This window comes from Lycorma delicatula, chromosome 6 (assembly GCF_047948215.1).
Source record: "Lycorma delicatula isolate Av1 chromosome 6, ASM4794821v1, whole genome shotgun sequence".
NCBI lineage: Eukaryota > Metazoa > Arthropoda > Insecta > Hemiptera > Fulgoridae > Lycorma > Lycorma delicatula.
In genome coordinates, this window is record NC_134460.1 from 126,299,425 (window position 1) to 126,321,812 (window position 22,388).

The 22,388-nt window shown below is 30.1% G+C and overlaps 1 protein-coding gene across 1 annotated transcript in view; it reads left to right on the forward strand.

The window, feature by feature from the left end:
- The window catches only part of nonC (serine/threonine-protein kinase Smg1), a 254,741-nt gene that overhangs the window by 136,638 nt on the left and 95,715 nt on the right, over window positions 1–22,388 (forward strand). The window contains exons 32-37 of the mRNA XM_075368488.1: window positions 64–291; window positions 777–861; window positions 2,850–3,153; window positions 7,368–7,781; window positions 13,983–14,136; window positions 17,591–17,710. Of these exons, the coding sequence (XP_075224603.1) occupies window positions 64–291; window positions 777–861; window positions 2,850–3,153; window positions 7,368–7,781; window positions 13,983–14,136; window positions 17,591–17,710 (1,305 nt within the window). The remainder of the gene's footprint in view (window positions 1–63; window positions 292–776; window positions 862–2,849; window positions 3,154–7,367; window positions 7,782–13,982; window positions 14,137–17,590; window positions 17,711–22,388) is intronic.

Here is a 22,388-nt window from a genome sequence, read left to right on the forward strand (position 1 = left end):
CCTGTATAGCTGTTTATTAAAAGATAAAATTTCTTTTTACTTAATAGTTACTTTTGTTCATAGGATCCTGAAGCAATATCACAGGTTCGAATATTGGTACGTGAATTACGTCGTATTACTCTTCTTTGGGATGAATTATGGCTTGGTACATTGACACAACATCATGCTGATATGGGTCGTCGTATATCTCAGCTTGAATCTGAAATTGTTCGTGTTGATAATAATCCACACTTATCACAAACAGAAAAGGATAGGTTGGTTGCTGAGAAACATAGGATTATATTAAAACCGGTTAGTTTTAATTTTTTTATTTTGTTTTTATTTTATTAATAAAAATTATTATTAGTAGTTCGTCTTCTTTTGGATAAGTTTTATTATAAAACAAAAGTTGTCTTTGTAATTAATTAACTTTTTATTATTAGGAAACTTATTCTGAAATTTAAAATAGAATAAAGAATTTTATGTGTTGATAAACATCTTTTTTCCTTTCATTTTACTATTTTAGTTCTTGCAATTTAAATAATTTTTTTGCATGATTTATCAGTGAAATCACACATATTGATTTATTGTGAGGTAATGTTTTCAGTGTTTCCAAATATTGAATTGTATTGATGTTATATCAGGTATTAATGTCAGACTTAATTTGGTTATTTTTCTTTTAAAGCAGTGAATTAACCATATACACTAGTAACATATAATCCTATTATCTTAATACTAAGAACAATGGTAGATATTTTTATTTTTTTATAAAATTTATTTTATACATTTTGTTTCAGTTATTATTCGTACTAGAACAGTTGCATGCTATAACTGCAGTAACACCAGAAACACCTCATGAGCAGTGGTTCCAAGATAAATTTGGTAAGAATTTGTTCTGTGAGTTAATTATTATAGGTTTACCTGCTAGTGAGGTTATAAAACAATCAACATTGTTATTTTGTGTCAGAGCATCTGTGAATTAAAACAGTATGTTGTACTTTACTGCCTCTCTGTTGTTACACTTAAATTCTGGAGTTTTATCAACTCCTGTAACATAACATAGAATTATAAAATGGAAAGCAGTGAGCTGTATGGTTAGTTTCTCTCCAGTATAATATTCTCTGTTCAAAAGTTACAACGCATAGCACAAACCGGGGCACTACTTTAATACCTTACAAATTAACATTAGTTATATGCCAGATGCCACTACTACTTAATTTTACATTGCAGAATGCTGCCTAAGAAAGAAAGGTCACTTTTGTAAAAAATTCTATTCTGTAGTTACTTATTCCATTCTTTTTCACCAATAAAATAGTTGCTGCTCCTATGGAGCATGATAAAATGATTACTACACTTCTGTCATTGTTCTATCCAAAACTGCAAAATGAGGAGCTAGGTACATGACTAGTTTCCCACTTTCATGAATACTGCAAACGGCATTCATGAAAGTGATTCATGCAAATAGCATTCAGTCCAAGCAGCTGTGTATCTTATGAGAAACATATTCCCTAATTGTTGTAATATAAAAAAACTGAAGTTGGAGTTATTGCACATATCACTTCTCTCCTTTTTAATATTTTTTTATTCCTTTTTAAATATTTTCCTTAGATTTTTGAACCAGTGATAATAATGTTTGCAAAAAAATAGTATATTTATTTTTTTGAGTATCTTAAGAGTGTTATGTAGCATTATATTCTCATTATAATAGATATTTTTTAAATTAAACAATTTTTTGAAAACTGCATTTAATAATAGTTCTTTTAAGATTTTTCAAATTAGTTTTAAGTATTATGAAACATGACTGAGATAATTTAATATTATGGAAGAATATCATAACACCAAATAACACCAAATTTCAATTGTTAGTCAAGCAGTAAAATTTCTAAGAAAGATAAAATTAGCTAGAGATCAAAAGCAGACTAACTTAAGCAAGGCAGACATTTATGAAAAAAGATATCTATGATTTTAAGAATTAAATAATTATCTAAAATTATTGTGCGACTAGTATTTAATGGTAGAAAAATGTAGACAATAATTCAATCAGAAAGGAAAGATTGGAGTTCTTTCAAATGAGTGGTAGGAGGATGATAAAAATTACATGAGATTGTAATATTCCATCTAATTTTTAGAAGAAATAAATTTTTGATGTTTAAAATGAAGTGGTCTTAAGATGAATAGGTGAAGATAGAAATTTAGGCTGAATCTTGCAGAGATCAATAAGTTGGTGGGCTACACACTGGTGGTATATGGCCCACCATACACCCAAGTGTTGTGTATGGTTTGAGATAAAATATTATTCATTGTAGTCCATTCTTAAGCTTGCAGAATGCATATTGTCTCAATTTTGTGAGTGCTTTACAAATTAATTTATTTATAATAGGAGAAATTACACAATGTGTTCTGTAAAACAGTGAATGTTTACATTTCAAAACATCTGTGTTTTATATTACATTAAAAATAATTTAGCTGTTATGAGATTCTGCAAATTGAGTTTTACAAGCAATACAGAAAATGCTACAAAAAAATAGTGTAGTGTATATAGATACACTATACTTTGGCCTTCATTTTTAGTTATGGCTCTAGGGTAGCATCTTAGACAATTTCTATGGGTTCTATTTTAAGGAAACAGATTTTAATAATAAGGAAAGTACACAAAGGACTTAGAGAAAGACCCTCAGTTTGGCTGGCATTTTTCATATGCTACAAAATTTCCATTTTCATATTCCCATGTGCAAGCTTTTTTAGCTTATTTAGTGAATTGATCATCTAAAAAAAGAAGAAAAAGTTTATTAATATACTATATCAATTAAATCTATTGAATTATGCTTTTAAGTATGTTTTTCCTTAATTTCTCTTGATTTCATTTTCAGGTGAATGCATTGAACAGTCACTAGGAAAGCTACGTCACCCACAAGATCCTAGACGGCCAAACGATACTTGGTCTGCATTAAAAAATTTACAATTTAAACTGCAATCAAGAGCAACTAAGAGAGCATCTTATGCATTAAGGATGGCTGATGTCAGTCCCAGTCTGGCTCAATTGAATGATACTAAAATTGCTATGCCCGGTGTTGAAAGTAAAATAACAATTTCTGCATTAAATAATCATATCGCTGTGTTACCAACTAAAACTAAACCAAAAAAATTAGTTTTCCATGGATCTGATGGTGTATTGTAAGTTTACCTAAATTATTGTTACTAGGTTTTTTCTATTTAAACTATTTATTTTTGATTAAAACAGAAAGTTAAGCTTTAGATTTGTTTTTGTGTTTATGATAATTAATTTTTCCATTTGAACCTAATTTTTCATGTTTATTCTTGGAATTTTTTTGTTCAAGTATTTACCAGAATCTTATTCCCATAGTGCTTCTCCCAAGTTATTTGATTACTTTTTTGTTATTTTTGTTGTGATATCTTCAATTTATAATAAAATGTTCGTGCACCTTACAAAACTTATTTTACTTGTCAGAGTTTGGAAAGTGTAAATGCAGATGCACAGTATCTGTAACTGGAGTGTCTGAAGTAGTGTTGGTGGTGCTAACAGCTCAGGGGATAATGTACTGTAATAGGATGTTATAAGTAGTAAGAAGAGTTGCTTTTTGTCACATTATTATCCTTTTGTGTTCATTTCAACATGTTATGTTGAGTATTTTTCAATACTCATTTTTATTTCCGTATTTTATAAACTGTATTTTTAATACTCAATCTATTTCTACATTTTATAATCTGTATTTTTAGTACTTACCTCCAGTGGTTTTTTTGTATTGCTTTCTTATTCAACATTCATTTTACTTTGTCTTGGCCAAGGTCTAACCACATATTAGGATGTGGTGTGGGTGTAAAAAGTCAAAAAAATGTTTAATAATGAATTTACAACAAAGTAACTGAAGAAAATCCAGAAATGTTATATTCAGAAATTCAAGTACGTGTAGTTGATCTATGCAACATATATCTGTCCATATGGAGTGTAAATTTATAACAGATCTAATAAAATGGGAGAAAATAAAAATTCCAGAAAATAAATGAAAGAATGAAGAAGAAAGTTAATGTTGATAACGTTCAGAAATGAACCTTAAGAAATATTATATACAATTTTTATGTATAGTGTAAAACATTAACATCATTAAAAAGGTTTTTAATGGTTTTAAAAGCAGAAACCTGGAGAATCCAGGACTTCAATCCAGAAGTCCATTTCCTACCCAGCATCAACTGAGTTTTATAAATTTTGACACGTGATAAATAGTTTTGTATTCATCTGTAGTGCCATCCTAGATGTGGCTCTTTGTTTGCATGATACTATTAACTAACTATGTACTCCCTCAGTCATGTTTTGTCCATTTTGAATGTTTTTATTTCATTTATCTGAGAGAAAATTAAAAAATGAGCAAGTTTCTATTTGATGTCTACCAAAGTTACAAATTTAAATTTCTTTATTTTTTACCTATTTAATATAAATTAATATATTTTTCTATATTTTGCTCATGATCAATAAATGATGATCACCACTGGTCTTTGTTATCCTTTATTATTAGCTGCCTAATTTTTTTCTGATTACTTTCTCTATTGTGAAAAAAATACCTTTTATATTAGTTCTTAAAATTCATGATTAAAAACTATTAGATGTTACAGGTGGTAATATATTATTAGTGATTTTATTGTATTCTAACATTACAATTGTAGGATTTTATAATTAATTATCTAATGTCCCTTTATTCTATTAGTTAACTGTGAACATTATTTTTCCTTTTCTTTGCTATAACTGCAGTTGCCCCACCCTTACTTTTCTTTTTTTCCTGTAAGTTTTGACATCTATCCTTTGTTTTTACAGGTTAATCTCTGGTTGCAAGTAGTAGTTATTTATATATGTGTATTTTGTGTACTGAGATATTCATTTTGAATAATATATTTTCATCCTTTTTTGCAAAAAAAATGAAAATACATGCCACAACACCTGTTTGATCAAAACACACACTACATTAAAAATTATCCACAATTGAATGTGGATAATTATTTATAAATAATTTTGATTTAATTATAATTTAATATAATATTTAAAGTAAAACAGATCCTGAAAAGTAATTAACTGAATTATGAGAATGAAGTTGGGAAGAAAAAAAAATAGCAAACATGTATGTGGACTGGCCATTGTCTCTAGGAGGAAGACTGATTGCAGAAATTTCACAGGAATATCCTATGTAGGATTCACTCCAGCTACAAAGGCCAGTCAGCACGAGTGGTAGCATCTCGGCCTTTTCATCCAGAGGTACCAGGTTCAAATCCCAGTCAGGCATGACATTTTTCACACACCACAAATCATTCATCTCTTCCTCCTTACATGGGTCAAACACATCAAAGAATTGAAAACAAGGTGTTCCAATCTTTTAGATATGCTGCGAGTCCTTAGCAATACCAATTGGGGTACCGATCGATCATGTATGTTAGTTCTATTACTCCTTGTTTGTTATCATTTGGATTGTGGTTGTGTCACCTACTCTTCAGTGTGTTACACTATACTTAAAATGCTAGATGCTGTACATCATGCTACCTTTTGGCTTGCTACGGGTGCCTTTAGATCAAGCCCTGTCATAATCTCGATTCCCCCCCAAGGGGAGAAGATCCCACCTCATAGCGTGTCCGGTCACTACACCACCCCCTCCGTTCCTAGCCAGTAGTGGCTTGGAACGGAGGTTTGTTATTAATAGCCGAACTAACATGTTTGGTCTACCTAGTCTTTCGAGTGTGTTTACTGCTAAACTATATGCTATATATAAGGCTTTGAATATCATTAACCCTAAAAATCATATCCCTATTTATAACGACTCGTGTAGTGCTCTCCAAGCCTTAGAAAATTTTTATTCCAGGCATCCTATCATCACCAAAATTTACAATGCAGTTGCCAAGTTGAAACAACGCAACAAAGTGAATTTTTATGAGATCCCTAGCCACGTGGGGATTCTGGGTAATAAATGTGCAGATCCCATTGCAAAAGACACGTGTAGTCAGCCATCCTTCACTACCTGTGTTACTACATCTGACTTTATTAACAATGTCAAACATGCACTTCATGCAAGTTGGCAAGATGACTGGATTGCCACAGTAGATAAAAAACTTCAACATGTCAAAGATACTGTGTTGCCATGGAATTCCTCCCACAGGAAATTTCACAGAAGAAGTGATGCTCTGCCGATTGTGGATAGGACATACGAGAGGTACTCACGGGTACCTGACATCAGCAGAAAATGCACCGATATGCATACAGTGCAAGTGCCACTTGTCTGTGCGCCACATCCTTGTGGATTGCATACGTTTTGCAGACTTGCGTCATAAATTTAAATTACCCGGGAATTTTCATCAAATCCTGGGCAATAATAAAGAAGTTTTGGACCAGGTATTTAGATTGCCTCGAGCTATTAGTATTTTGCACACTTTTTAATAATGTTCTTAAATTGTTTTTGTGTATTTTAGTTTAAGTTTTTAGATTTCCTACTTTATGTTTTAATTTTCTTTTAATTTCATTGTTGTCTTATTAGATTTTATATTTTATTTTAACATTCCATATTTTTTTCCGGGTGATAGTAACACAAAAATAATTTTTGACCAAAAGAAATTAACATTTAGATTAGAATTTTTATTTTATCTTTGTTTTTAATATTTTTGTTTGTTTTGATTTTGTTTTTATATTTCTGGTTAGATTTTAGTTTGTTTTAATTTTTTATCCTATTATGTTTTGTATTTATACTTCCTGTTTTGTTTTTCCAGGCGTTTTTATTTAATTTTTAAAATTTAGATTTTTACAGCAAATACATTGTGTTCGGGCAATAACGCCAGAACATTTTTCGCCCAGCAAAAAAAAAAAGAAAAAAATCTTAAGGTGACCCAGAGGTTAAAAAAAAAGAAAAAATTATATTAATTAAATTAAATTAAGATAATTATGTGTTATTCTTGTAAGAACATTTTCCCAAACATTTTTTCTTAAATATTTGAGAAATCATAAAAATTAAAAAAATTAAAAATTGTAATCAAATTTTAAACTGAAAACAGCTTGTATGACAACGCCAAAAAAAATCAGCTAAAAATATCAGCTGAAATTAAAAAAAATATTTTAGAATTGAGCTGTGTTAATAGCATAAATTAACTAAAAAATTAATAGTTGTGAATGCTATCTATTTTGTGACTGCGAAGATTCTAAATTTTTTTGCCCTCCATTGCTGTCAGTGTAAAAGAAATTTCTATGTTGCACCAGTACAGTATTGCAAAAGTGAAACTAATCCCCCCCCTCAAACTGGTGCACGCGCGTGCACGTGTACTCATGTATATAAATTAAATTACAGTATTTGTTTAATTCATGTCCCTAAAAATAATTTTTCAACCTTTTACTTTTGTTACAGATATACATATCTTTTTAAAGGATTGGAAGATTTACATTTAGATGAAAGAATTATGCAATTTTTGTGTATAGCAAATACAATGTTAAGAAGCAGTTCACCGAATGGTTGTTCAAATGTATATCAAGCAAGACATTATTCAGTGATACCTTTAGGTCCAAGATCTGGTCTTATCAGTTGGGTAGATAATGTTACCCCATTATTTGCTCTGTATAAAAGGTGGCAACAACGTGAAGCAGCTATCAGTCAAACCAGCAGTGTTATGCGACCATCAGAACAATTTTATTCAAAGTTGACACCTTTGTTAAAAGAGTGCGGTGTAAACAATCTAGATAATCGTAAAGAATGGCCATTGTCAATACTTAAACAAGTTTTGATGGAATTAATGCAAGAAACACCTACCTATCTTCTCTCTAAGTAAGTAATTTTTGCATTTTTTACTGTTAATTCATATTGATGTTCAGCTATTATATAATGTTAAAAAATAGAATACAGATATAGGATTTCCTCCAATTTTATTATTTTTTGTTTTTATTCACTTTTCCACATTTATTTCATTGCTTATTGTACCAGAAATTGTGTTTCTATGTATCACAAAATATGTACATAGAAACAGGAAAAATGTATACAGTTCATTTTCAGGTTAAGGGAAAATTTTTAGTCATCTAATCATAAAAATATTAAAACGACAAAATCATAAACATTGTTGTGTTAATAAAGAGTATTACAAATAAAGAAAAGTAATGTATTGAAAACACAAGTTTTATTATTATTAATTAAAGTTATCAGTCCATTACGACTATTCCTCTTTATGATTAAGAAATGTATATAAAACACTGGAAAAACTTCAGCTTTAAAAAAAAGTAGTTTTTATGTCTTTTGTATACAATTCTGTTTTTCAATAATTTTAGAAATTTTAAAAGATAAATTAGTCCTGTGTTACCTGGAAACTATGTATTTTTGGGCAGGAATGAATACCATCATTCATTTTGAATTAAGCACTAATTTCAAGAAAATCATGCCTAACAGAATGGTGGGTGGGCTTATAAGCTACGTGAAGTTGTCAAGTTGATAATGCCATATGCTTAAAATGTTAACGCATTAATTAGCGCAGCGGTGTAACATTCATAATTTCCTTAGTTATTACATATGAGAAGTTATAAAGTAGTAATTAGAGACTGACTCTCTTTGCTAATTTAGTATCAATTTGGCATGAACAGATCAGTATCATAAATGTGGAATAACAAGTAAATTCTCAGTCAGGTAAAGTAATCAGTTTGGAAACATTTTTATTCATGACATTAACATATTAAGAATAATCTTTGGTTATTTTTCCAAACTGTTTGCTGGCTAATTCTTTCTAATTGAAAGTACAAATACAATAGTTTTTAAATAAAACAATTTAATTTAACTTCATTGAGTTCTACTCAGCAGTATAGTTCATCAAAATGTTATTTCCTCCATTTCATTGAAGTTTTTTAACTAGATAACTTAACAAGATTTTTTGGCTGTTTGTTTTTCATCTCAATCTCTTATTTATACGCTCTCAAAATATTTTTATTTGTAATTTTGATATGATTTATTGAAATATACATAGTTTATAGTTTATTTAGCAGTTTGTGGCTTTTAAACCTCATTGCTCTTTTAAAAGTACATTGTCAAAAATCTGTTTTTTTGTCAAAGCATTTGTCAGTACTATATTTTGATATTGTGCATTATATGTCAAGAAAGTGAAACTCAATAGGTTTCATGATATGTCTTGTTAACAGGGTTCCATGTTATCTCTAAAAATTGTTTTATTGAAGAAATTCCTGAGAATGTCATCTTATTTTTTATATACAAATCAATTTTTGTTATCAGAGAATAAACATTTCCAGATCTCTATTTGGTGTTATTAAAGGATTGTTGTTGTAACACCAGGCTCCAAATATGACAAAAACTGAAACAAAGAAAAATTAGCAAGTTGGAAAAGTATGAGAGGCAAAAGTTGTAAAATGCAGAGAGGGTGAGATGATTTAGGCTAAAATTATCAAAGAAGTACTGGAAGAAAGGCAAGAGAAGAGACTAGGAACAATATAAAATATTGAAGGAAGCTCCAAGTTAATAAAAAAAATAAAATAAGATTTGACTCAAGTGAACAAAGACAGAAAAGGAAAGCTTGGAAAAAATATTTAGAGAAGTATAGAAGCAAAATAAGTCTGAATGTTAATTAACACTTGATACACTTCATGCACAAGGTGAAGAAAATGAGGCTGGAAAGTTTTTTTGTTAAGACCAGACCATCCTGAAGCAAGTCAAAAAATTAAAACTTAGTAAAGAATAAAATAATTAAATACAAGATTACAGAAGTGTAAGAAGTGCTGCAACAAGAGAAGCAGAAAATTAAAATCTTATTCTCGCCATCACCTGATAAAAATTTCAGAGTTTATTACTTAACTTTAAGAGTAACTTACTTTTTAAGAGTTTATTAATAAATAAAACTTGTCACACGAGGTATGAAGAGATGTTCATTGGTTTGAGTTGTACAAAAACATCTAATTCAAGTGAGTAAGTTCACCCCAAAGGAAAATTATCAGTAATTGATGCATATGGCAATAGATAATAAAAGTTCTGCTCAAGTACTGCATTCAAAAATACCCGATAAATCAAACCAGCTGAAGAATAAAAAGGAACAAACACTACATTTTACAAGAAAAAAGTTTAATTGTAAGATTATGAAAGGAGTTTTCAAACTAATATTTTTTTAAAGATTTGTGTCATGAATTTGCCCATGGAAGAAAGGACTTTGTCAGAAATGGAAAAGTAAAGAAAAACGTTTTCTAATCCTAGCAAAGCATTTTATTGATGAAATGAAGTCCAATATTTGTTATGGAGCTTTCACAAACCAGACCAGTTTGGTCAACTCCACCCAGTGCCAGAAGTAGAGAGATGTACACTTGTATTAGATGTAAAAAAAAAGTTTAAACGAATTGTTAATTATAGGATGAAAAAAGTACATATGATAAAGTAAAGAATTATTAGTGATTGGATTTATTCTATTGGTTGCTTTATAGAAAACGAAAGAATACATGACCAGAAAGTGTGAAAAACAAAAACAATGCCATAAAGTTTTGTTATCAGAAGAGTGAAGTATATTATAAATGGAAAACTATTTCAGAAAAGAAATTAATCAAGGAAATGATAATCAATTAAGTGATAAAAATCAAAGGAATAGCTAACATATCAGAACTAAAAACTGAATTTTATGAAATATTGGTAAAATTTTAAAAACCACTTATTTATGTTGGATTCAGCAACTGAGGTCAAATTTAAAAAGGAAAATCTGAAGGATCGAGAAATTCTGTTTTTATTGGTTTTCCTGAAAACTATTTAACAAAGTACTCCCAAGGGAATATATCTATGCAATTTTGGGGCACCCAAATGTTAAATATTTCTGCACATAGGTGTAAGATAAAATTACAAAGAGCTCATCTTTTTGTACAGTTTTGGATCACTTTGATCATCACTCATAGGAAACAATATTTTATGGAATCAGCATATGCATTCCCTTCCAACACATTCCATCCCATATTCTCTGACAATCCGTTTTCCAATACCACAATAAAGGTAATCTTTACATTCTAAAATCATTACTTCCTGATTATTTTCTTTCCTTGAAAACAACAACCTGGAATTTTTCAGAACTTGGGCATGGGAAGGATCCAGTGGACTAATTATAGTAATCTAAGAAAAAACTGATGAGTAGTTGACAGTATGAAAAAAGAAATTTAAAATAACATCCCTTCTGTAAAAGGAATAACGCTGATCAGACAGCAGCTTCTGGAGGAATTTTGTTAGTAAGAACATTGTAGGTAAAATTGCATTCCAGGTAAAATGTGTTCTGTTTCTGACAACCATTATCTTTGACACAGATATTGAGATGATCTTGATAAATTAACTAAACATAAAGAAGCCCCCAAGAAAGGCTTAAAATTTACTGATGACTAGATAAACAGATGACATCCTACTTCTTTCTGTCATTAGAATTATAGTTTAAATTCTAACCAGCTTGAAGATTTTATTCATGATTCAATTCATCTGGAAATAATGATACATATCTGAACATGGGACCTGTGATGCTGACCATGAAAACTTGTTTGTGAATTCAGTAATAAAATGAAGATATCAAAGTCACACTCAGTTTGTTGGTGTTGGCCATAGCCTAGTGGAAAATTACAAAATTAAAGTTATACGTATATAAAGTATTTTTATAGTCTATTTTCTGTGACTAACAAAATACTTATCACTGCTCTTCACTAAAATATTATTGTAAAAGGAAGTTCATATATTTTAGTAACCCAAATATCGATAATAGTTTTTTGAAACTTATGTAAGACTTACTCTTATAGCCTACTTACTTTTACTGTATTTAGCATTTACTTATAGCTTCTAAGTTTTTTGTGTATTGGCTTAAGTAATAGGATTTTGTTGGAAAACCTATAAATTATTATGTAGTTTGTATATGTACTCCAGAACATTAGTGTAATGTTAACATATTTTCAGAAAATATGTTATAGTAATATAGCTTGTTTTTAGTATGGTGTTAGTATAGTTGTTCAATAGTGGCAACATGCGCTCAGTACATTTTGGTTATATAAAGTGTCAGTATAACATAACCATATATTTTGTGACATAAGAAAAATGACATAACTGTCACACAAGTTTGAATCATTATTTAAGGGTTTAATAATGTCTTTTTATTAAAATTATGTGTATGTTGCTATTCTTAATACGTTATATTAACACATTGTCTTAACAATCTCATCAAAATTATAATCTGACTGTACCTTTCTTGACATTACTAGTTTGTTACATACTTATTCATTACTTTAAGGATTTTAATGATTTCTCCTTATTGAAATTATGTTTATGCAATACTTGACTTGCTATATCAACATGCACTTGGTTCAGTAACAGGTAGAGTCCAAAAAAAATTGTAATTTTCATAACAAGAATATATTAAAAGATTTTTTTTTTATTATACTTATGAGCTTCATTTTAAAAAAAAAATATGAAAATACGACCAGAAAGATAATGAATCGTATAATTAAGTAATTATTGCTTCAGAATAGTCTTATTTATTTTTTTAAAAATACTTCATGTCTGAAAAATATTAAAAATACTTTTTTCTATTCTGTTGATATTTTTTTTTTTTTTTCTTAATGAACCTCCATACATACTTCTACTTTTTTTTTCATACATGACATGAATCTAAATCTGAAATGACCCATACATGTTTTTACTGATTTTGAAAAAGAAAATAGCTCTCTCGCTCTCATATTTTTTTAAGTATTTTTGGTTTTTCACTGTAGTTATGGATAAACAAGTCAAAAATATATGAACGTGGTAAAAATGATTTTTGAGAATTCTGAAATTTTCTCTGCATTCATTTTCATACTATTTTTTTAACACATTTGTGCAAAAAGTTTTTTTAAAAATCTATCCATATTTTGAAAAAAAAAAAAAAAAAATATATATATATATATATATATTTAGACACTTTTGTTATTTATATGATTAGGTACTTTCTTTAAATGTCCTAAATTTTTACATTTTGTTTTGATGCCAAAGCTGTTGGTTACTGGCTTGTTTTTAATTTTGCTGGTAATTAAGAATTGAAAAATGGCATTATTTATTTTTGGTTTTCAAAAATAGATATTTTTGTTATATTTGGTTTTTGGTTTATTGTCAGTTTTCTTTTTCTAAAAAGTATATTTGAAAATGTAAGTAGAATAGGTTTTACACAGAGATAAAATAATTTTATTATTTATACTATAATGATTAAAAAAAAAAATAGAAAAAATTTTCATTAGTCATTTGACTTGTGGCAAAATTCTTTATATCATTCATTTGTTAATCTTTTAGTTTGAATTCTACATTATAAAGAATGTAGAATTGCATTAATCTACATTGTACTTACCCAATTATTTATTTGTATTTCTCCATTTATATCTCCCCTTACTGTTATTCTTTTGCACTTCGTTCTGCTATTAAATTACATTAAATAACGGTTCTTATTATAAAATTTTTCCGTTGTCCAGTTGAACTTGTTCATGTAATACTGTATCAACCTATTTTTAACTGTTAAAACTGAATGTTTTTGTAATGTAACATTAATAAATTAATAACTTAGTAGTAATTAAGTGTTAATTTATTACTCAAAAAATTACTTCTGGAACCGAGGTAATTATTTGTACAAATAATTATCTTACAAACCATCTGTTATCTTGCTTTCACCTAAATTTTCTTTCAAATTCAAACCTAAAAATGCATAAACTTGAAATGTTTTTATAAGCAATCAGCTGAATTAGTGAATCACAAGCAATATCTTCTTTTTAAAGAGTTAAAAAAAATAAATGAAAATGATTATTATATTTTTTATATATTGGCTTATACCTGTGTGTTATAATTGGACCTTTGCCAAAATATGCTTGAGTCGACAGTGAATGGATCGAATAGAATTTGAGTTTATTGATACTTTCTCTGAATTTATTTAAGTATTTACTGTTATAATTTTATTCTTCACTTATTATTTAGTATTTGATTTAATCATTTTTTCCCTTTTGTTTTTAATTACAGAGAGTTGTGGTGTCATAGTGTAAATGCTGGTTCTTGGTGGCAAAGTACTAAGTTGTATTCAACATCACTAGCTGTTATGTCTATTATTGGCTACATTATTGGATTGGGTGATAGACATCTTGATAATGTGCTAGTTGATTTGGCTACAGGAGAGGTATAGTATATACTTATTTAAATTTTTTTTTTTTGTCTTCAGTCACTTGACTGGTTTGATGCAGCTCTCCAAGATTCCCTATCTAGTGCTAGTCGTTTCATTTCAGTATACCCTCTACATCCTACATCCCCAACAATTTGTTTTACATATTCCAAACGTGGCCTGCCTACACAATTTTTCCCTTCTACCTGCCCTTCCAAAATTAAAGCGACTATTCCAGGATGCCTTAGTATGTGGCCTATAAGTCTGTCTCTTCTTTTAACTATATTTTTCCAAATGCTTCTTTCTTCATCTATTTGCCGCAATACCTCCTCATTTGTCACTTTATCCACCCATCTGATTTTTAACATTCTCCTATAGCACCACATTTCAAAAGCTTCTAACCTTTTCTTCTCAGATACTCCGATTGTCCAAGTTTCACTTCCATATAAAGCGACACTCCAAACATACACTTTCAAAAATCTTTTCCTGACATTTAAATTAATTTTTGATGTAAACAACTTATATTTCTTACTGAAGGCTCGTTTAGCTTGTGCTATTCGGCATTTTATATCGCTCCTGCTTCGTCCATCTTTAGTAATTCTACTTCCCAAATAACAAAATTCTTCTACCTCCATAATCTTTTCTCCTCCTATTTTCACATTCAGTGGTCCATCTTTGTTATTTCTACTACATTTCATTACTTTTGTTTTGTTCTTGTTTATTTTCATGCGATAGTTCTTGCGTAGGACTTCATCTATGCCGTTCATTGTTTCTTCTAAATCCTTTTTATTCTCGGCTAGAATTACTATATCATCAGCAAATCGTAGCATCTTTATCTTTTCACCTTGTACTGTTACTCCGAATCTAAATTGTTCTTTAACATCATTAACTGCTAGTTCCATGTAAAGATTAAAAAGTAACGGAGATAGAGAACATCCTTGTCGGACTCCCTTTCTTATTATGGCTTCTTTCTTATGTTCTTCAATTGCTACTGTTGCTGTTTGGTTCCTGTACATGTTAGCAATTGTTCTTCTATCTCTGTATTTGAACCCTAATTTTTTTAAAATGCTGAACATTTTATTCCAGTCTACGTTATCGAATGCCTTTTCTAGGTCTATAAACGCCAAGTATGTTGGTTTGTTTTTCTTTAATCTTCCTTCTACTATTAATCTGAGGCCTAAAATTGCTTCCCGTGTCCCTATACTTTTCCTGAAACCAAATTGGTCTTCTCCTAACACTTCCTCCACTCTCCTCTCAATTCTTCTGTATAGAATTCTAGTTAAGATTTTTGATGCATGACTAGTTAAACTAATTGTTCTGTATTCTTCACATTTATCTGCCCCTGATTTCTTTGGTATCATTACTATAACACTTTTTTTGAAGTCTGACGGAAATTCCCCTTTTTCATAAATATTACACACCAGTTTGTATAATCTATCAATCGCCTCCTCCCCTGCACTGCGCAGTAATTCTACAGGTATTCCGTCTATTCCAGGAGCCTTTCTGCCATTTAAATCTTTTAATGCTCTCTTAAATTCAGATCTCAGTATTGTTTCTCCCATTTCATCCTCCTCAACTTCCTCTTCTTCCTCTATAAAACCATTTTCTAATTCATTTCCTCCGTATAACTCTTCAATATATTCCACCCATCTATCGACTTTACCTTTCGTATTATATATAGGTGTACCATCTTTGTTTAACACATTATTAGATTTTAATTTATGTACCCCAAAATTTTCTTTAACTTTCCTGTATGCTCCGTCTATTTTACCAATGTTCATTTCTCTTTCCACTTCTGAACACTTTTCTTTAATCCACTCTTCTTTCGCCAGTTTGCACTTCCTGTTTATAGCATTTCTTAATTGCCGATAGTTCCTTTTACTTTCTTCATCACTAGCATTCTTATATTTTCTACGTTCATCCATCAGCTGCAATATATCGTCTGAAACCCAAGGTTTTCTACCAGTTCTCTTTATTCCGCCTAAGTTCGCTTCTGCTGATTTAAGAATTTCCTTTTTAACATTCTCCCATTCTTCTTCTACATTTTCTATCTTATCTTTTTTACTCAGACCTCTAGCGATGTCCTCCTCAAAAATCTTCTTTACCTCCTCTTCCTCAAGCTTCTCTAAATTCCACCGATTCATCTGACACCTTTTCTTCAGGTTTTTAAACCCCAATCTACATTTCATTATCACCAAATTATGGTCGCTATCAATGTCTGCTCCAGGGTAAGTTTTGCAGTCAACGAGTTGATTTCTAAATCTTTGCTTAACCATGATATAATCTATCTGATACCTTCCAGTATCGCCTGGCTTTTTCCAAGTGTATATTCTTCTATTATGATTTTTAAATTGGGTGTTGGCAATTACTAAATTATACTTCGTGCAAAACTCTATAAGTCGGTCCCCTCTTTCATTCCTTTTGCCCAGCCCGTATTCACCCACTATATTTCCTTCCTTGCCTTTTCCAATGCTTGCATTCCAATCTCCAACTATTATTAAATTTTCATCTCCTTTTACGTGTTTAATTGCTTCATCAATCTCTTCGTATACACATTCTACCTCATCATCATCATGGGCGCTTGTAGGCATATATACGTTAACAATCGTTGTCGGTTTAGGTTTTGAATTTATCCTTATTACAATGACTCTATCGCTACGCGTCTTGAAATACTCCACTCTCCTCCCTATTTTCTTGTTCATCACGAAACCTACTCCTGCCTGCCCATTATTTGACGCTGAGTTAATTACTCTAAAGTCACCCGACCAAAAGTCGCCTTCCTCTTCCCACCGAACCTCACTAATTCCTACTATATCAACGTTTACCCTATCCATTTCCCTTTTTAAATTCTCTAGCCTACCAACCTTTTTTAAGCTTCTAACATTCCACGCTCCGACTCGTAGAATGTTATTTTTTAATTTTCTGGTGACCCCTTCCTTAGTAGTCCCCACCCGGAGATCCGAACGGGGGACTATTTTACCTCCGGAATATTTTACCAAGGAAGGCGCCTCCATTATTGTATATGTGAAAATGCAGAGCCACATTTTCTTGGAAAAAAAGCAGCTGTAGTTTTCCATTGCTTTCAGCTGCGTAGTACTCAGAGGACTGAGTGATGTTGATACGGCCGTTTAAGTCGTCCTGACTCACGCCCCTAACAACTACTGAAAGAGCTGCTGCCCTCTTTCAGGAATCATTCCTTAGTCTGGCTCTCAACAGATACCTCTCCGATATGGTTGCACCTTCGGTCCAGCTACTCTGTATCCCTGAGCACTCAAGCCCCCTCACCAACGGCAAGGTCTCATGATTCATAGAGGAGGACTTATTTAAATATTAACTGGTTATTCTAGAAAATACTGATCTTATTCTTGGTTAAGATTTATTTCAGAATTTTGAGTATGTTTGTAAAAAACTTGGTATGTTCTTTATTAGACTTTTAATTGATGTTTCTAAGTATGTATTTCATTGCTTGTAGGTGGTTCATATTGATTACAATGTGTGTTTCGACAAAGGAAAAACACTTCGTGTTCCAGAGAAAGTGCCGTATCGATTAACACCAAATCTAAGAGCTGCTTTAGGTGTAACTGGAGTAGAGGTAAGGTTATGTTATATATTCACTATTTAAACAAAATATTAAGATTTTTAGTTATTAGTTTTCTTGGTATTTTTATAAGAAATTTAATTAAAATTAAATAGCTCTAGTTATAAAGCATTTATCACAATTTCTTACTTTTCATCATTTTCTGGAGTAGAATCTTAAATTAGTTCTGTTTTTACCCCAATAGTTACTTAAATTCCTTTTGTTAATCAAACATCATTTCTGAGTAAATATGTTTCTTTTTATATCGCTATAAAATAAGAGTGTTTCTTTTTGAGAGTCACCTTCTGTTGAGGTTTGTTAGTCATCCTGGCAGTTATAATCTTAAATGTGGCTTTAAACAATTTAGTGGATATAGAACGGAAAGTTTCTCTTGTAATTTTTCAGTTTATTCCATTTTATTGTTAAAATTGTCATTTTATTGTTATTCCAAACATTATTATTTAGGTTTTTTTTTTGTTCTTTGCAAATAACAAACTTATCTATCCTTTCATTGACATTTACCATTCCTACATTCTCCCATTTATATTCCCATTCACTTACTGGAAATAGTTGCTTATAAATATCTGTTTACATATTTCCCAGAATGTATTTTAGTTTTGTGAGTTTATATTTTTCAATTTCATAGATAAATAAATAAAGTGCAACTTTATTAAGTGTAACAATATTTCCATATATCAGATGATTCAAAAGTTGTGAAGTCATTTTTGCACGAAGATAATTCAAAATCAAAATTATTGTTGTCTTCTTCAGTACTGCCTGATTCTTCATTGCTGCTTTTGAAACGTACATTCACAGGTGGTTCAGGAACTGGAATAATTTCACTGTGAGGTGCAGGTCTGATTGCAGATTGCAATGAAGGATATTTTACAGTGTTTAGATTTTTTAGAAATTCCGGACACACTTGTTAAACAATCTGTTACATGATCTTTTGGTTCATGCCAAACCTTAGGTACACCAAATACCAAAGCCTTCTGTGTACCTTTCAGCCATCCTCCTAAATATACAGAAAATTAGTGCATACTATTTAAGGAGTCCATGTCTTACCCTGATCACCAATTTTACACTGAAAGTACAAACGATATGCTTTTTTAATTAAAGGTGTAGTGTTTTTTCTATTTGATTCTATGGTAAACTCATCACATACGTAAAAGGCATCCACAGCATTTACATCATTTTTGAGGCATGGCACTGCACAGTTACAAACTTAAGACAGCAATAAGACTGAACAAAATTAATTCATTCCTAAATACAGTGCTTAATACAAGCAATACAGTTGATTTTTTCAGCGACATGTTTTGACTTGCACAGACTTGATTAATCTTGTCCATGAAGGTTCACTCTTCAGTATTAGATATGTTGTCATAATATGTGACTATGATATGATTCTTCTTGTCTAGTATTCAATCAATTCTTTGTCTAGTATTGCTTATTTGTAGCTTACAAATTACGCTAACAAAGTTAAATAATAAAAAATGAGCTAACAAAATACAATATAGGAGTTTAAAATGTTAACTATTCGTTGAAAAATGAAGAAAATCTTTAATTAAAATTTTAATTTTTTTTCAAAAATGGTGGGTAGTAGAAAGATCCTGAGTTCATATTCATTTTCAGGATTAAAAAACAGATTAAAATCATGTATCTTTTGTTATGAAACAAAAATTATGTTTATCAGTGTTATGATTACTTACTTTTGCTTAATAAACATATAAAAAATTAAAATTTTAAGTTTCTGTATGTTTTAACTATGTTTCCTATAGTTTTTAACATCTTTAATTTTTTAACACTTCAACTACCATTACAACTGACAATTTTGATACTAGTAGTTTTTAAGCTTAGTGAGGTAAAACTGCCTGTCTATTTTTTAATGTCTTACATCACAGTATCAAAAGATATCTATATATTCATAATTTAAGTAACTGGGGTTTGTTACATTCTTATTATAGTGTATTATGGCTAAATTTGATCGAGCATACGTACAGAAATGGTTGGTGATATGGCTAAGATAGATAAACTGCTTCCAATTTGTAAAAGTTATGTTACTGTATTGAATTTAAGCATATTTTTGCCATGTTGCTTTTATTTTTAGGATGGGAGTTTTGTACATTCTGATCAAAATTTCTTTTATTTTGTGTTTACATTACTGCTTATTCTGCTTACTTTTTAATTTTATCTTATCTCATGAATACCGTTTTCTTATTTGAATTTCCAACTTGCATGAGCTATTTTTTACACCTTTCTCTTTTGATTTTACTTTGGTGAAAAGAAAAGGAAAAGTTATGATGTTAATGCTTTTATATATGTATGTATATTTGCTGATTCTCCTAAAACCTAAACCACGACCAAATCTTATGTCGTTAGCAGCTTGTAAGCCATAAAAATTTTTGAAAATTGAAACTACAGGTTTCTTTTTAAATGTTAATGAATAAAATATTAAAATTAAAGGGATTAAAGCAGCAGCCCAAAAATATATTTTGCTTCTTTTTGCCTTTACATGACATTGCCAACAAATTTTTTTCTGTACCATTTGGTCAGCTCTTGTTAAAAATTAATAAATATATTATATATTAATAATAGAGTATGATTTTTCCTTTTCTGGTTGTTTTCTTCAATATCACAACTCTTTGTTGTAAAGATTTATTTTGTCTGTAAGGATTTATAATAATTTACACATGATTTTGAAGAAGTGCTTTTGCTTTAAAGTAAAGAATTTAGTTTTCCAAATTTGATATAATGGACATTAAGCAGTACTATGTACTCAGACAGCAATGAATTGATATTCATAATGCATAGATTTAAATGTATTTTAACACATTTCCATGTTTGATAAGTTTGGTGTATTTACAGAAGGTTATAAAAGCTGTTGTGATTTATAAGGTTTTGTTTTTTGTGGAAGAAGAGTGAATAAAAAAGGTTTATAATTTTTCTTTATAAAAATAGATAACTTAATTCATACAAACTTAATATATACAAACTTAATATATACAAACTTAATATATACAAACTTAATTTAAACCTTTACTGAAACTCTGAACTATTAATGTTTTCAAAAGTTTTAATTTTAAAATGTCTGAATGAGAGTATGGCTTATGGCTTGCAAAAAAAAAAGCGATATTTTCTTAAAATGTTAGTTGTCTGATATTTGTCGTAAAGTGTTAATTAGTAGTTTTAAGTTTAAGTTATTAAGCAGTAGGGAAATGAAAGTGAATTTTGTAAATTTTGAGAACCTGTAAGTTCTTCAGCATATAGTCCCCATTATGTTTCAGGGGTTAGCATGTTCAGTTTCATTCACCCATGCTCTCCTATGCCACTCAAACCTACCACATGCAAACATGATGTTCTCTGCATTGTTCTCCCTCCTGTAATAAGTTGCATATGGTAGAAAGTCTCAATGCCAGGGGGCACAGTTTGCTCTGTGAGAGTATTGCCTATGTTTTTAACTTCGATGAAAGTGTCTTAGAACATAGCATTCTTGTCTTAACCTGAGACAATTCTGTGTATCACCTCATTCTGTGATTTCTTGCTCCAACTTGGCCGTCAAGTTGTCAGTAAACCCAGTCAGGACTGCCACTTCAGAAACTGTGGCACACTGAACTTATAAGCAATATTCCTCAATGTTTAACCCAAGAAGTGTTGTACTCACATCTCACACTCAGGAATACTGCTCATTGCTGACGTATTTGAAAGTTAATTCTTCTAAAGTATGGACTGACAATACTACTTTTTTAGTATCCCAGATATGGTCTCTCCATTTATGCTGTATAGACCTGATACTTCATGTGTCAGATCCTGCTTTGTCCTGAGTGCTTCCCACCATTAGATACAAAGTTTCACATTGTCTTTCTTATTGACCCTCTGTAGTCTCCTACAATGTTATATTCTATAACATTTACAATAGGCGCATCTTAACCTTTCAACTCTTGTCAGTCCACCAAGAGGCTCATTTTATGAAGTGGCCTGCGTATGATGCCCAAGAGATCCTATGGGTCTGTAAGGTCGACATCACTAAGGTGTGCCAGGAATTTGGTCCAAAAAGAAGTCAAAATACTACCCAGGTTTACTACTGGACAAGGGGTTGGTGTAATTTACTAGAAGATTAACTATAATGTTGGGTTTCTGATAATTGTGCGGAAAACAAACAACAAATCTGAAAGTTTGTGTACAATTTATTATGTAGATTTATTTTAGATGGAAATAAAATACCAGTCTGTTTAAGATTATCTGTTATGAATTAATAAAAATATAATATTTTAAAAAGGAAAAAATATATAGTTCCATCATCTATATTTAGTAAATATTTTTTAGTTACAGTTCAGGTTTATCTCATTTAAATCATTCAGCAATCATAATACATATTTGTCAAATGTCTTCGGTTGAACTAACAACAAAATAAAGATATATTAGGAAGTACTTATTTATATTTAATCATGGAATTCCTGTACATCTATTTATAAATACTTAGGCCTTTAGTTTGTTCAATAGAGTTATTTCTTTCCATAATACTATTTAATTCCTTTTTTATTACATTTGGTTTTGTCATCTATTGTGGCACATAATAAATAATATGAAGTAATTTGTACTAAATATTTGTAGGTTTGTAAGTATTACTATTACTAGTTTTTGTAACTAAGTTCTAAGATTTACAAAATCTATTTCTATAAGCTATGAATAAATG